The following is a 13,290-nucleotide window of genomic DNA, read 5'->3' on the forward strand; positions in this document are numbered from 1 at the left end:
CAAAAGCGCTGGTATAGGCCTTTTAAATTATATTGATTCAAGACCTATACCAACACTTTTTAGAACGCTGGAATAGGTTCTCCCTATACCAGCGCTTTCAAAAGTGCCGGTATAGGTCTTTTAAATTGCATTGATTCAAGACCTATATCAGCGCTTTTGAGAGCACTGGAATAGGTACTACCTATGCCAGCGCTTTCAAAAGCGCTGGTATAGGTCTTGAATCAATGCAATTTAAAAGACCTATACCGGCGCTTTTGAAAGCGCTAGTATAGGGCGTATGCGTTTCCCAGCGCTTTTGAAAAGCGCCGGCACAGGTCCGACGTCCCTATACCCACATTCATTGGCCAGCGGTTTGAAGCGTCGGGAAAAAAAATACCGAGATAGGTATTTTGACCCTATCCCAACGCTTTCTGGGGCTATCCCAGCATTTTCAAAAACGCTGGGATAGCCCCATTTTTTTGTAGTGTCATAATTAATTTAATAATTATTTAAAATGTAAATAAATATATTAAATTAGTACAAATACAAAATTTGACTAAAATAATTCCTAAATAAATATAAATATCTATATTTCAAATGTATTTTTCATATTATATCTTTTATTATAAAAAATTAAATCCAAATCAAACATAATAAATAAACAAATATATATAAGTACGTAACAATGTCAGAGTTGATTTATTGTAATGCATTTGTGTGACACCTCACAATGGTATTGTAATGCATGCATGAATAGAATAACAAAGTTAGGGTTAGTAATATTGTTTGTCTTTTTTTTGAAATATATGTAGGTGAAAAAGTATGTAAAAATTCATATAATGTTGTTTAAAAACTGAAAATTGTTTCTTAAAATACCGTAACAAACCGCCCCTAAGTGATTGTGATGTGACGTCTGTAGTACTAGGCTATGTACTACAACTTTATCAAACAAAACAAAGACTACTGGAGGTCTCAGTTAAAAAAAAAAAAAAAAAACAAAACAATACAAAACAGTAAGAGGAAGGGAGAAAAAGAGAAAAGAGTTGTTTTTCAGAGCCACTGCTTTGGAGAGATCCGATCGCTCGTTGACTGTCGGTTGCAGCAGTCGGCAAGGGTGGAAGCTTTAGAAGCATCTTTATTTGTATATATTGAATGAATTTCTTAGAGGTTTTCTTAACAATGGTGATAAGGTGCTGTAAATACCTCCTTCACTGATTTTTCTACATAAAACGGTTTTTAAAATTAAAAGAACCGTCTTAATGAACGGTTCGTCTAGGATTTCAAAACCATAACATGCCGATTTTTCTTGTGCTGGAAGGTAGAAATCACATGCATTGTTTATAGGTAAGCAGAAGAATGAAGAATCACGTGATACCTTTTTGGAGTTGAAAATTTGGTAATTATATATGAGGTCACTAGAACACCACGTTCACATCTAAATTTTAAAGAGCAAAGACAATTTGTTTTGTTTTGTTTTTTTATTTTTTATTTTTTTTAATTTATTTATAAATAGTCAGTAGTAACGCGTTACATGTGTTATTACTTATCAGTGACACACTTATTATTATAAAAAAAAACATATATAAGACCCTTTCGGCTTTCCTAAGTTCCATGCATTTGAATTAAGTCAGGCTGAAATATTTGAAGCTATCAAAGAACAACGTCAAGTTCACAAAAGAAAGAGTGAGCTGAGTAAAAGATATGAATTCCAAGAACAAAGAATGTCTGTTGAACTTTATTGGCTTTCTGTTTCTTGTTGCACAGTGTCTTTCCATGGTCGAAGGAGAGGTCCATTACTATGAATTTGTTGTAAGTACTTACCATATTATATATAGTTGTCTTTTTATCTGCACTGACAATAATAGCAAAGTGTTTTCCTGTTTTGGAATGATTCTAAGATATTGCACAGTTTACTATATAAGATTTATAAGCTGACATAATACTTATACTAATCACATGAAAAAATGCTGATATTTATTTATTATGTTGTTGAAATTCATCAACTATGTTCATCGTTACGTCAGTTTGTAACATTTTGTAGTAAAGTTTGAAATAATTTTAACATTTTACTTTCCAATATTGTGGGTTTGAACGGATAAGCTTATCACCTGGATTGGAGAATAATAGCTTGATGTTTTTCTTACATTAATTTAATTATCAATAAATGCTTCTTAATTATTTCGCAGCTTGCGGAGAAAAACTTCACGAAGCTGTGTAACACAACAAGTATGTTAGTTGTAAATGGTAGTATTCCAGGACCAGTAATACGGGTACACAAAGGGGACACAATATATGTCAATGTTTACAACCAAGGTTATTATGGGGTGACCATTCATTGGTAAGCTCAATCACTCTTTATAAACATGTGTGCACGTATATAGGCATGGTAAAATTATCCAAACATAGTTACACATAAACTCTGAACCAAAAATAAATTGAAGTCTCTCTCTATCTCTCTCTCTCTCTCTCTCTCTCTCACACACACATATATATACCCTAAACCAAAAATAAATTGAAGTTTCACACACACAAACACACATTCATAAGGGAAAAAAATCAAACAAAACTAATGCAAGGAAAAAAAAATCATCATTCTATCTCTTACATAAGTACTGCTCAACAAGATTCACATCATTGGATAATTTTACGGTTCTTATAGGCATGGTGTAAAACAACCAAGAAATCCATGGTCAGATGGCCCAGAATACATCACACAATGTCCTATTGGACCAGGATCAAACTTCACATATGAGGTCATATTTTCCACTGAAGAGGGAACACTCTGGTGGCACGCACATAGCGATTGGACACGAGCCTATGTTCATGGTGCCATTGTTATCTTGCCTGCTATTGGAACAACTTATCCATTTCCCAAACCGGATGATGAAGATATAATTATCCTTGGTATGCTTATATTTTTAAATCTCTCAATCTCACTAGATTTTAATAATAATAAAAAAAAACTTTTCTCAATCTCACTAGATTTTAATAATAATAAAAAAAAAACTTTTCTCAATCTCACTAGATTTTAATAATAATAAAAAAAAACTTTCACATATGTTCAATAAAGAGTCAACATCATTTTGCCCTTATTGAAAAGATATGAATGTGATGCTAGTGATGTGAGTAGGGGTGTCCAAGTAGACCCAAAACTTGACCAACCTGCACAACTTGGCCGACCCGTCCTGAAAATTGGCCGACCCGACACTGGCAACGGTTGGTAGCGGGTCTCCGTCCATAAAACCCGAGACTGGCAGGTCGGTTAACGGGTTTGAGCATGAAAAACCGATTTTCAATTGACTCGACTGGAAAATACATCAAAATTTCTATTCTTCGCCGATTGGAGTGGTTGGCCGGTCTGATTTTGTCTGATCTCTTCAAGTTACACTGAGATCTTGTCGGATTTCTTCGAGATTTGGCCTGATCTCGTTGAGATTTACTAAGATCTCTTCAAGATCCAGTAAAAGCCAAAGATTTCGAGCAAAATTTGGCGACGATTTCTGCAAAATCTGGCGACGATTCACACCGTTTGAAATCGACTGATACTCGACCTGAAACCTATGACATCCGACCACCTGAATTGCTGCCTTTGGCGGGTTGGCAGCGGGTCCAAGTTTAGGGGACTTGATCTAGTTAGGTTAGTTCCGGGTTGGGTACAAACCTGACCTGGACCGACCCGTGGACAGGCCTAGATGTGAGGTTCATAATTAGGCATCTTGACCCTTACACCATTTTTCTTTTTATCAGAAATAAACAACTAATGACCCTGCACTTTGCTTTTTTTAACATGATACATGCAAGAGATTCAATACCATACTGGAAGGCATTTTGGTTTGTTCAAAGAAATGATATTTCGATATCGGTTAATACCGGTGTACTATTTTAGAATTATCGCTAATACATATATACTATATTCATTGAGTTAAAAGTGTGTATATAGTTAGTAAATTTATATCCAACCTATATGTTTAGTCCAACATACCCAATAAAGATGGTCCAAGTCCAACATATCATATCAATCTAACATTATCTAAGACATAAAAAAAAAAAAAATTAAGATAAATATAAGAATGGAAAAATAAAAATAGAAAGTAAGGGGTTGTTTGGTACATTATTTTAAACTCATATTTTCAATTTTTAAACAACATTACACATGTTTTCAATTTTTAAATAATATTACACATATTTTCACACATTTTTTTATCTACACGTAGTTCCAAAAAAACTGAAAACTGTTGTTTAAATACTCGTACCAAACGAGCCCTAAAATTTCGAAATTGAAACTTGTGAGGCCCACATGACTGCCTTGGAAATAGAAGAGAGTTGCTGTGGACAATAACTCTACTTCTTATCCCAACCACACCTTTTAACTTTCAATTTTTTTTTTTTTTGGTTACTTATTGTTCTTCTCCACTTATTTCAACGGTTCTCTCTTTCTTCCATAAAATGACTATCTATCCAACCAAGCTTCAGTCCCGCTTAGCCCAACTAAAACATCGCCGCTGGGTCCACTACCTCGCCTCTGTTAACCTCTGGTTCATTGTTTGTTTGTTTGTTTTTTTTGTTTTTGGGTTTAAATGAAAAAATTGCAGAAGAAACAATTCGGGTTGAAATACATTTTTCGTCCGGAATGGCCGAAATGTTATGGTATTTAGAGCAAGACGAAACAAGGGGTGTTTCTGTACCAGAGTGAGTTCCAGAAGGAAAATATCGACCGGTACGAAGTTATTAAATATGATTTTTGTTTTTTTTAAAAAATAAATTTTCTTATAATTTATAATACTATTTTTGTAAAAAAAAAAATCTTAGCTTTACATGTTGTGCATTCATAATGTGATTTAAAGTAGTTTTTGTTCTATTATTTTAATATATATATATTTTTGGTTCAAATGAAACTTGATTGTCGAGAGCTCTCTTATTGGATGCATAGACCAACTCTAAGCCTTCTCACATGTCCAAAAATCATGTGTCATATCTCTACAGTCTGTACGCATCTTGTCCTCTATATATAACTGCTAGTGTATTTCTGATTAAGTTTTGTTGAGAATGCAGGTTCATTGTACAGTGGAAATTTAAAAGCCGAATACGATTACGACCTAATATATGGCTCTGACTTGCCACACTCTATTGGTTACACCATAAACGGCGAACCAGGAGATTTGTGTCCATGCTCTAAAGGTACGAGAGTAGATTTTAGATTTTATAGCTCAGTAATACTCGGAATTAAGATCTTCTGGAGTTACTGAAAAACTCAATCACATAAAGTTTATTTATTTATTTATTTTTTGACCTTTTGTTTTGTAATAAACAGTTCAGACTAAAGTAGTTTGCTAATATGAACCGTTTATTACAAAATAAAAGGTCAAGATCAAAACAACTCAATCTAGCATAATTTCTCTTTCCTAGAATCTTAATTCAAGATATCTACCCTGTTGGATCATTATGTTACGGAAAATTTTAAATCTATGACAAAAAGCTATTATAAGCTAATGTGGCAATAAATGATATGGAAAATGTTTTTTTTTGATACAAATGATATGGAAAATGTTAAAGGTATTACAAGCTAAACGTGATTAATGAGTTTCAATCACCTCACAAATGAACCTATGTAGTAAAACTTATATTACCTATAACGCTATTCTAAATAAGATTTGTCATTTGTGTCACTACAATAAGATAATAAAAAAAAGGTTAAATATATTATAAATTTTACTATATAGCCTTTACAAATTGACGTGACAATAAATATTATTGATGAATGTAAAAAACATAATAAATGAATATCAAAATCACTTTATTTTTTTTTTATGTGATTGCACTGGCCGGTCATATAATAAAGAATATAGTATCTCTAACATCACTTGTAAGATAATAAATGAGTTTTTGAATTACTTTTTGGGATTAGTATATTAATTTTCACAACCTATGTAGTAAAATCCATTGTATTTTTATCATTACTTTGTAGTATCCCTAGCATCTTTCTATGATATAATCTTTATAAGTTGGCATTTTTTCAATCACAAAAAAATGATTACACACCCATTTATTAGATTTTTGAAATACATGATCATATTCATTGTCATGTCAATTTATAAAATTTATTTACTAAAATTTGTAAATATTTAAAATTATCCATAAAAAAATCACATATTGGAATTAATTGAGTCATAATCTTAATGTTGTAGAAACAACATACCGTCGGGTGGTTGATCACGGCAAGACCTATCTTCTTCGTCTAGTCAACTCAGTTGTGGCAGCAGATATGTTCTTTGCAATAGCCGAACACAACCTCACAATTGTTGGAATGGATGCAAATTATATCAAACCCATAACTACTAGTTACATAATGATAAGCCCAGGACAAACCATGGATATTCTACTCACAGCAAATCAGACTCTTGGCCATTATTATATAGCTGCTCGACAATTCTGGAGCCAAGGTGTGGGAGTTACAAATTTTGACCAGGTCAATGTCACCGCGATCATCGAATACAGAGGAAACTACACTATTCCATTATCTCCTTCCTTTCCAAGTACACTTCCCACTTACAAAGACTTAACAGCTGCCATAGAATTCTCAAACCTTTTTAGGAGCTTAGCAAGCAAAGACCATCCTGTAAATGTCCCCTTAAACATAACCACCAGAATGTATATTACAGTTTCCATGGGTCAAATTGATTGTAAAAATAGCACATGTACAACAAGAGGTGCGGAAATTATATTAGCTACAAGCGTGAATAACATAAGTTGGAATAACCCAGTTCCTACTGATGTACTGCTTGCTTACTACAGGTTTTTTCCCCTCTTTCCCTCTTTTATTTTATTTTTTAATATAGATTGCTTTGTTTTTATAGAGAACAAAGTATGCAGTTTCAATTCTTTTCCATTTGTTCCTTAACGATTGCAAGTGCAGTTTTTGGTCGCTTATTTTTATATTATTTATCAACAGATATAGTTTTTAGTAACTTTTATGTTAAATGTATAACAAAAAAATAAAAACTGGTTTATTTTCAAATTAAAGACTAGAAGTTAGAATATTAAAAAAAAAAAAAAAAAAAAAAAAAAAAAAAAAAAAAAACGCAAAACCTAGCGCACACTGCATGTCCTATGATGCCATAGTAGCGATAGTTAAAACCTAAGAATAAAATACTATGAATTTTACTCAAATAACCATGTAGAGTTTGATAATTACTTGGTCCTCTTTCATGTAATCAATATATGTTTTAATAATCTTTTTAGAGTTGTGATATTATGGTTGAGAGATTTTTTTTTTAATTTTTTTTTTTATAAATTGAGTATTTTATTAAAGGACTTTTGCCAAACATTGCATGGATTATTGACTAGATATGAATATTTTATCAAAACGCAACATGATTATCCATCTACCATATATAAAAATACATTTTGATTTTTGATTATATTAAAATCTTTCTTGTAGGAATATTAGTGGGGTTTACACTACAGATTTCCCAGACCAACCCCCTTCTTATTATAACTTCACAGCTGACGAACTTCCAATTGCTCTGGCAACAACAGACCTTGGGTCTAAGGTGAAGGTGTTGAATTATAATGAAGCAGTTGAGGTTGTTTTTCAAGGTACCAATTTATTGGCCGGCGCTGGGACTCATCCAATGCATTTGCATGGGCATAGCTTTTACGTGGTTGGAAGTGGTTATGGAAATTATAACAATGAAACCGACCCAAAAAATTTTAATTTGGTTGATCCAGTCGCAGTGAATACCTTCGGTGTGCCTAAGAATGGATGGCTTGCCATCAGATTTGTAGCAAACAATCCAGGCAAGTTATTTTATCACTATCTTATATGTTTAGTTTATATTATTATAAAAAGTGCATGCATTAGAGATAGGACATTCGTTGGCTTAAGATATTGTAACCACAAATAAATAAAAATAAATATGGATAATTTTTTTTAAAATAAGTTTAAGGGGGAAGATGGGATCAAACTTGTTGGGAAAAAAAAAGAGTTGCTACTGGCTTAAGGGGAGGGGGGTGGGGGTGGGAAATTGAATCGCAAATGCATGCATTTAAAAATTGATCTAATTATCTGATTCTGGCTGGTCTAAGAATTGTTGATGTTAACATCAATAATATTTGGCAGGTGTGTGGTTTTGGCATTGTCATATAGATAGACATATGACCTGGGGTATGGCTGCTGTATTTATCGTAAAGAATGGAGGCACTGCTGAGACAAGTATCCGCAAACCTCCTCCTCACTTGCCGCCATGTAAAGTTCCATCAGAATCGTGGCTCCAAAACAATGATGGTTCCGATGGAAAAGAAAATCAATCAATTTTTATCTAAATGGATTGATTTACTTATGTAATAAGTTTATCAAACGTTGTATTGCCTTAATTAATTCTACTTCCTAATCAAGAGAAATTATTCAATAATCTCACTTATTTCACATAATAGTGAATCTCAGTAATTAAGTTTATAGTGTGATGCACCATTCATGTGCTCGTGCACCTACATGATTGGGTATACACATACACATACATGTACACATACTTAGAGCTTGATGCCATGATTTGGTTGTTTCTCTACATGCCTTTGCTCCCATGGTCACATATTTCATCGCTTTCCCTTGCTTGCCTCACATACACGTAGACTCACACCTATGCTTTAGATACAAGTGCACACCTTTTGAGACTTTAGGATAGCTTATTTTCCATCTAGTTGAGCAACGATATGAAGGCTAGCTATGATTAGGCAGACTTAGAGTGCCTAACTTCTTCTCACCCTATACCCTAACTTTCGACCTATTTTGATAGAGAGACCTTCATGAAGTCATGTTTTGGGTCTTGAACCTATAATCAGGTGGCTACTCATTCGTCTCTTTTTAAGAGGCTCTGCGTACTCTCAGGCTTGCGCTGGTTTTGAATCTAAAACAACTTTTTAGGAAGATTAAATACTGTGTATCTGGTCTTTGCAAGAAGAAACTGGCACAACAATTTCACAAAAGGGGGTATGAATGACGAAACTAATAGGTTGCTAGGCTAAATATGCTTTGAACCATGTTGTGGAAAAAACATGTATCGAGTGTCTTAAGTCTAAACCCTCACATGTTATATATATATATATATATATATATATAGACACACACACACATACTCTCTTTGATTTATTGTATTGGCCCTAGATTTATACTCATTACAATATTAAAAAATTATTAATTTTTCTTTCAAAAAATGCATTAAAAAAAGCCATGAACCCTAATTTTCATACACGCCAAACACTTGAATTTTCTCAACTTTTTAAATCCCAACAAATCAAACCAATAAATATATATTTTTAAAAAAAATAGCAACCCAATACCACAAATAAACCAATCATAAAGCTGACAAATATTGCTCTCATTAGCGTGGGCAGTCTTTAGACCCTGATAAGCTGCCTTGTTCCTCGAATTGGGCTGCGATTAAAGTGGAGTTTCCAATTTTTAAACAAGGAATTTGCTGGAATGTGGGTAATAAGTTAGGTTTGAGTTTTTGGGAGAGCAACTGGGTGAAAGGCAACGCTGTTAGAGATCTTATTGAAGGCCCTCTTACACAGCATGAGGAATATCGGACTGTTGCTGAAATGCATCAAAATGGGAATTGGAAATGGGAAAAAATTTCCTTTGAGCTCCCTAGGCAGATCGTAGATAGAATCCAAGCCATACATATCCAAGCATTTGGTGAAAAGGACGACTCCTTGATGTGGAAACTCTCCCTTGATGGGGAATTTAATATGGCATCGGCTTACCTCTTAGCCATTGCTGAGCTACCTAAGCCCCTTCCATTCACGGACTGCTGGATTTGGAGATTGGACACATTGCCTAAAATCAAACATTTCTTTTGGCTATGCAACCATGGGAGCGTACCAGTGAGGCTAGTCATTAAGGCAAGAGGCATCAATTGCAATGGTATTTGCCCTTTGTGTTCTTTACAGGAATAAACTATATTACATGTCCTAAGAGATTGTCCAGCTACTAGGAATTTCTAGTTGAGCTTGAGAGTGCCTCAAGCCTTAAATGATTTTCTTTCCCTTGATCTGATGGACTGGCTGAAGCGCAACTGTTTATGTAGCAACAGTATACATACAAATGGCCTTCCCAAAAGAACCCAATTTCCCTTTGCTACGTGGCTGTTATGGAAATAGCAAAACAAGGCTGTTTTTGAAAATTCCCCTCTCAACCCGAAGCTAAATAACCTGTGCATTCAGATTGCGAGAGAGTATTTCTACTGTGTCAGCAAAGGCCTGAAAATTAAGCGACAAATTACTATTCAAGTGCGCTGGAACAGACTGCCAGTGGGATGGTTTAAGTTGAATGCTGATGGTGCTTCTTTTGGCAATTTGGGCAAGGTGGGTGGGGGTGGACTTATACGTGATCATCACGAGAGTTGGGTAAAGGGCTACATGAGGCATATTGGGTTTGCATCCAGCTTAGCAGCTGAGTTTTGGGCCTTGAAGGATAGACTGATGCTTGCTTCTTAGCTCAACATCACTCAACTCCTTGTGGAGTTGGATGCTAAAGTGGTTGTGGACCTGATGCTTTCTTCAAAATCCTCTAATAACTCCTTTTCTGCTTTGCTCAATGATTGCAAGTACCTCCTTCACCAATTCAACAAAGTCAGGATCAGCCATGTTTATTGGGAAGTAAATAGATGCGCCGTTCACCTCGCCAAAGGAGGCTGCACCCTGATAGGGAATTTTGTGGTTTTAGACTCTCCTAATTCGGATGAACTTTGTATCATTTTAGATTTTGATGCTTCTAGTCTGTACTCCTTAAGGCTTTCAACTAGTACTTCACCTTTTTTGGCTAGCTAATTAATGCAGATCATCCATTTTAACCAAAAAAAAAAAAATCATAAAGCCACCCAAATAGCACCCATTATCACTGAGTTCAACCACCAAACCTCCAACAACTTGTCACCAATGACTCAGTGACACCAAACCTGATTCTAGGCAGCAGCTAAGGTTGAGGTTGGTCTTGCTGTCAAAAACCATGCATCCGATCCGTACACATGGTGCAAATTGGATGGAAGGATTAACGATAACAGCAAATGTGAACTTATCGAACTAAAATGACAAAAGTAAAACTTAAAAGACCAAAATTTTTGCTCATTGTTTGCAGTTGCAAAATTATATTATATATGTACAGATAAAATAAATTAACAATTGATAAATTGCAATCAGTTCACCAAACTATAGGCATTCGTTATACTGAAATACAAATAAAATGATTGAATTACGCGAAAATATATAATCTACATCATTATGATATATATTTTTCCCATATAAACAACTAGTGCATAGAAACAAACCTTTCTCATTGAAGATATGAACGTCTCGTTTTCAATGCCAGCCTGAAATTCAAAATAGATAAAATCTAAGTATGCATTAGACAATTAATTATTGGTGGCTTCTGCCGAAAAGTTTTTTATGTTTGAAGTCTCCACCGCTAAAAAGCACTGCAAGAATTAATCGTCAAGCAGTGTCAGCAACATCTTGAGATGTCTAGGATTTTAATGAAACCTTTTATAAAGAGAGACATTTCCAAGTTGTGTTTGTACACAATGGACAAGAGGGAGACAATTATTGATAGAGAAAATAGTACAATACTAGGGATATATGGTGAAAAGGTCCACATAAAACTTTATTTATTTATTTTTATAAGTAACTATGTATGTAGCTTCTTGAATTTTAAATTCCTTATGTTAAGTTATTTCTAACAGCTTGACAAATAGGTAGGAACAGCACCAGTTGTTACAGATTACAGAAAATTGCAAATTACAATTCTAGAACACTGCACATAGCAATATTGAGTATGATTGGGTTGGGTTCGAATCAATCAGGTTTGCACCATTATTGCGATCGTGTTGAAAACTTGAAATTACCCAGATACACAGGTTCACATCCATAAGACCCCCCCTGAAAATTAATAAAACGTCAATATCCCAATTAGTAGGTCGTCCAACTTATGCCCATTTGAATCAAATAGCTTCTGCAAATTACTAACTAATAAAAATAGAAGTTCTAAATATTCACTAAAATATGGTAGTTAAAAGTTAAAACGTGAATTGTACTGTGAAAACACGGACATAACATTTTGCCTGCTTTGCCCGAGTCACACGTACCTAATATGGGATACGCATGGGACACTGCTGCACGCATGTCTCAGTTTTTTTTTTTTTTTATTGGACACGGCCTATGCCAAAAAAAAAAAAAGAGAAAAAAATAATCTACAACCTTGAATCTCCATTCTTCATCTTCAGTCTTAACTTTCTCTTTCATTTTTTGTTTTCAGAAAAACTTTTTTTTTTTTTTTTTTTTAGAGTTATGTGACAGACTACCTCTTCTTTTTCAATTTGACTTTTAAGTGGCTAGCAGTTAGCCACCTCTCTCTCAAACTCACGCGTCTCTTTTATTTTTATTTTTACACTTTCCCTCTCTCACTTACGTCTCTCTTTTTCTTTTCTTTTTTTCAATTCAAATATCAGGATGACACTCGCATAATAGGCTTTAATATACTTGGGACATGGGCTTAAATTATTAAAGGAGGTAAAATATTTTAGATCTCTATCATATATATATATATATATATATATTATAGACTCTTAAACTTTAATTAAATAAAATATTCACGGTTGCTCTTAAATTGATACATGTTTAATATTATATGAAAAATAATGCTTAATCATATATAAAATATAAATAATGATTATTTAATATACGTATCTTTGCCATATTTGTATCCTAATTTTTCAGAAATTGTCGTATTATTGTGTTGTACCCATACCCAATATCCATATCTGTGCTTCCTAGTTAATAAGTAATCAATCTCTTCGTTTCAATATTAGCTTCACAAAAGTTTTCAATAAGTAAATATACATGCATGTGCACATACCTAAGCACACTACAGTAAAAACTGTGATATTATATATATATATATATATATATATATATTAGATTAACATGTTTGCTTTCATAGATGGCCCATCTTTAGATATATAACCATTTCTGCACATGATGCTTCATTTCCAGTTGGAAAATGTTAGGACTATAATTTTTGTTACAACTTATCCACGTAGCAAGTTATAAGTGGTAAAGTAAAAGTGGTGAGTTCATGTGGGTTTACAGTTCCACTACTCACAACTCACCACGTGAATAAGTTATGGGAAAGTTGTGATAAAAGTTGTAGTCATAACATTACTCTTCCCAATTACATCACCTAGAATCCTTGCAACTTTTTCCATAGTAGTGGCATTAATATCAATTCCTTAAGTAAGGTAATAGAACAAAAGTATGTAA

At 33.8% G+C, this 13,290-nt stretch overlaps 1 protein-coding gene across 1 annotated transcript; it reads left to right on the forward strand.

Moving 5' to 3' along the window:
- Nucleotides 1-1,517: 1,517 nt before the first annotated feature.
- Nucleotides 1,518-8,409, forward strand: LOC115975017 (laccase-14-like). The gene is made up of 7 exons (XM_031095644.1): nucleotides 1,518-1,788; nucleotides 2,166-2,317; nucleotides 2,639-2,883; nucleotides 5,032-5,157; nucleotides 6,165-6,771; nucleotides 7,418-7,776; nucleotides 8,099-8,409. Exons 1-7 carry the CDS (start codon nucleotides 1,681-1,683, stop codon nucleotides 8,299-8,301), a joined length of 1,800 nt encoding a protein of 599 aa, XP_030951504.1. The 5' UTR covers nucleotides 1,518-1,680; the 3' UTR covers nucleotides 8,302-8,409.
- The last annotated feature ends 4,881 nt before the right edge of the window (nucleotides 8,410-13,290 follow it).

Source organism: Quercus lobata, chromosome 2, assembly GCF_001633185.2.
Source record: "Quercus lobata isolate SW786 chromosome 2, ValleyOak3.0 Primary Assembly, whole genome shotgun sequence".
NCBI lineage: Eukaryota > Viridiplantae > Streptophyta > Magnoliopsida > Fagales > Fagaceae > Quercus > Quercus lobata.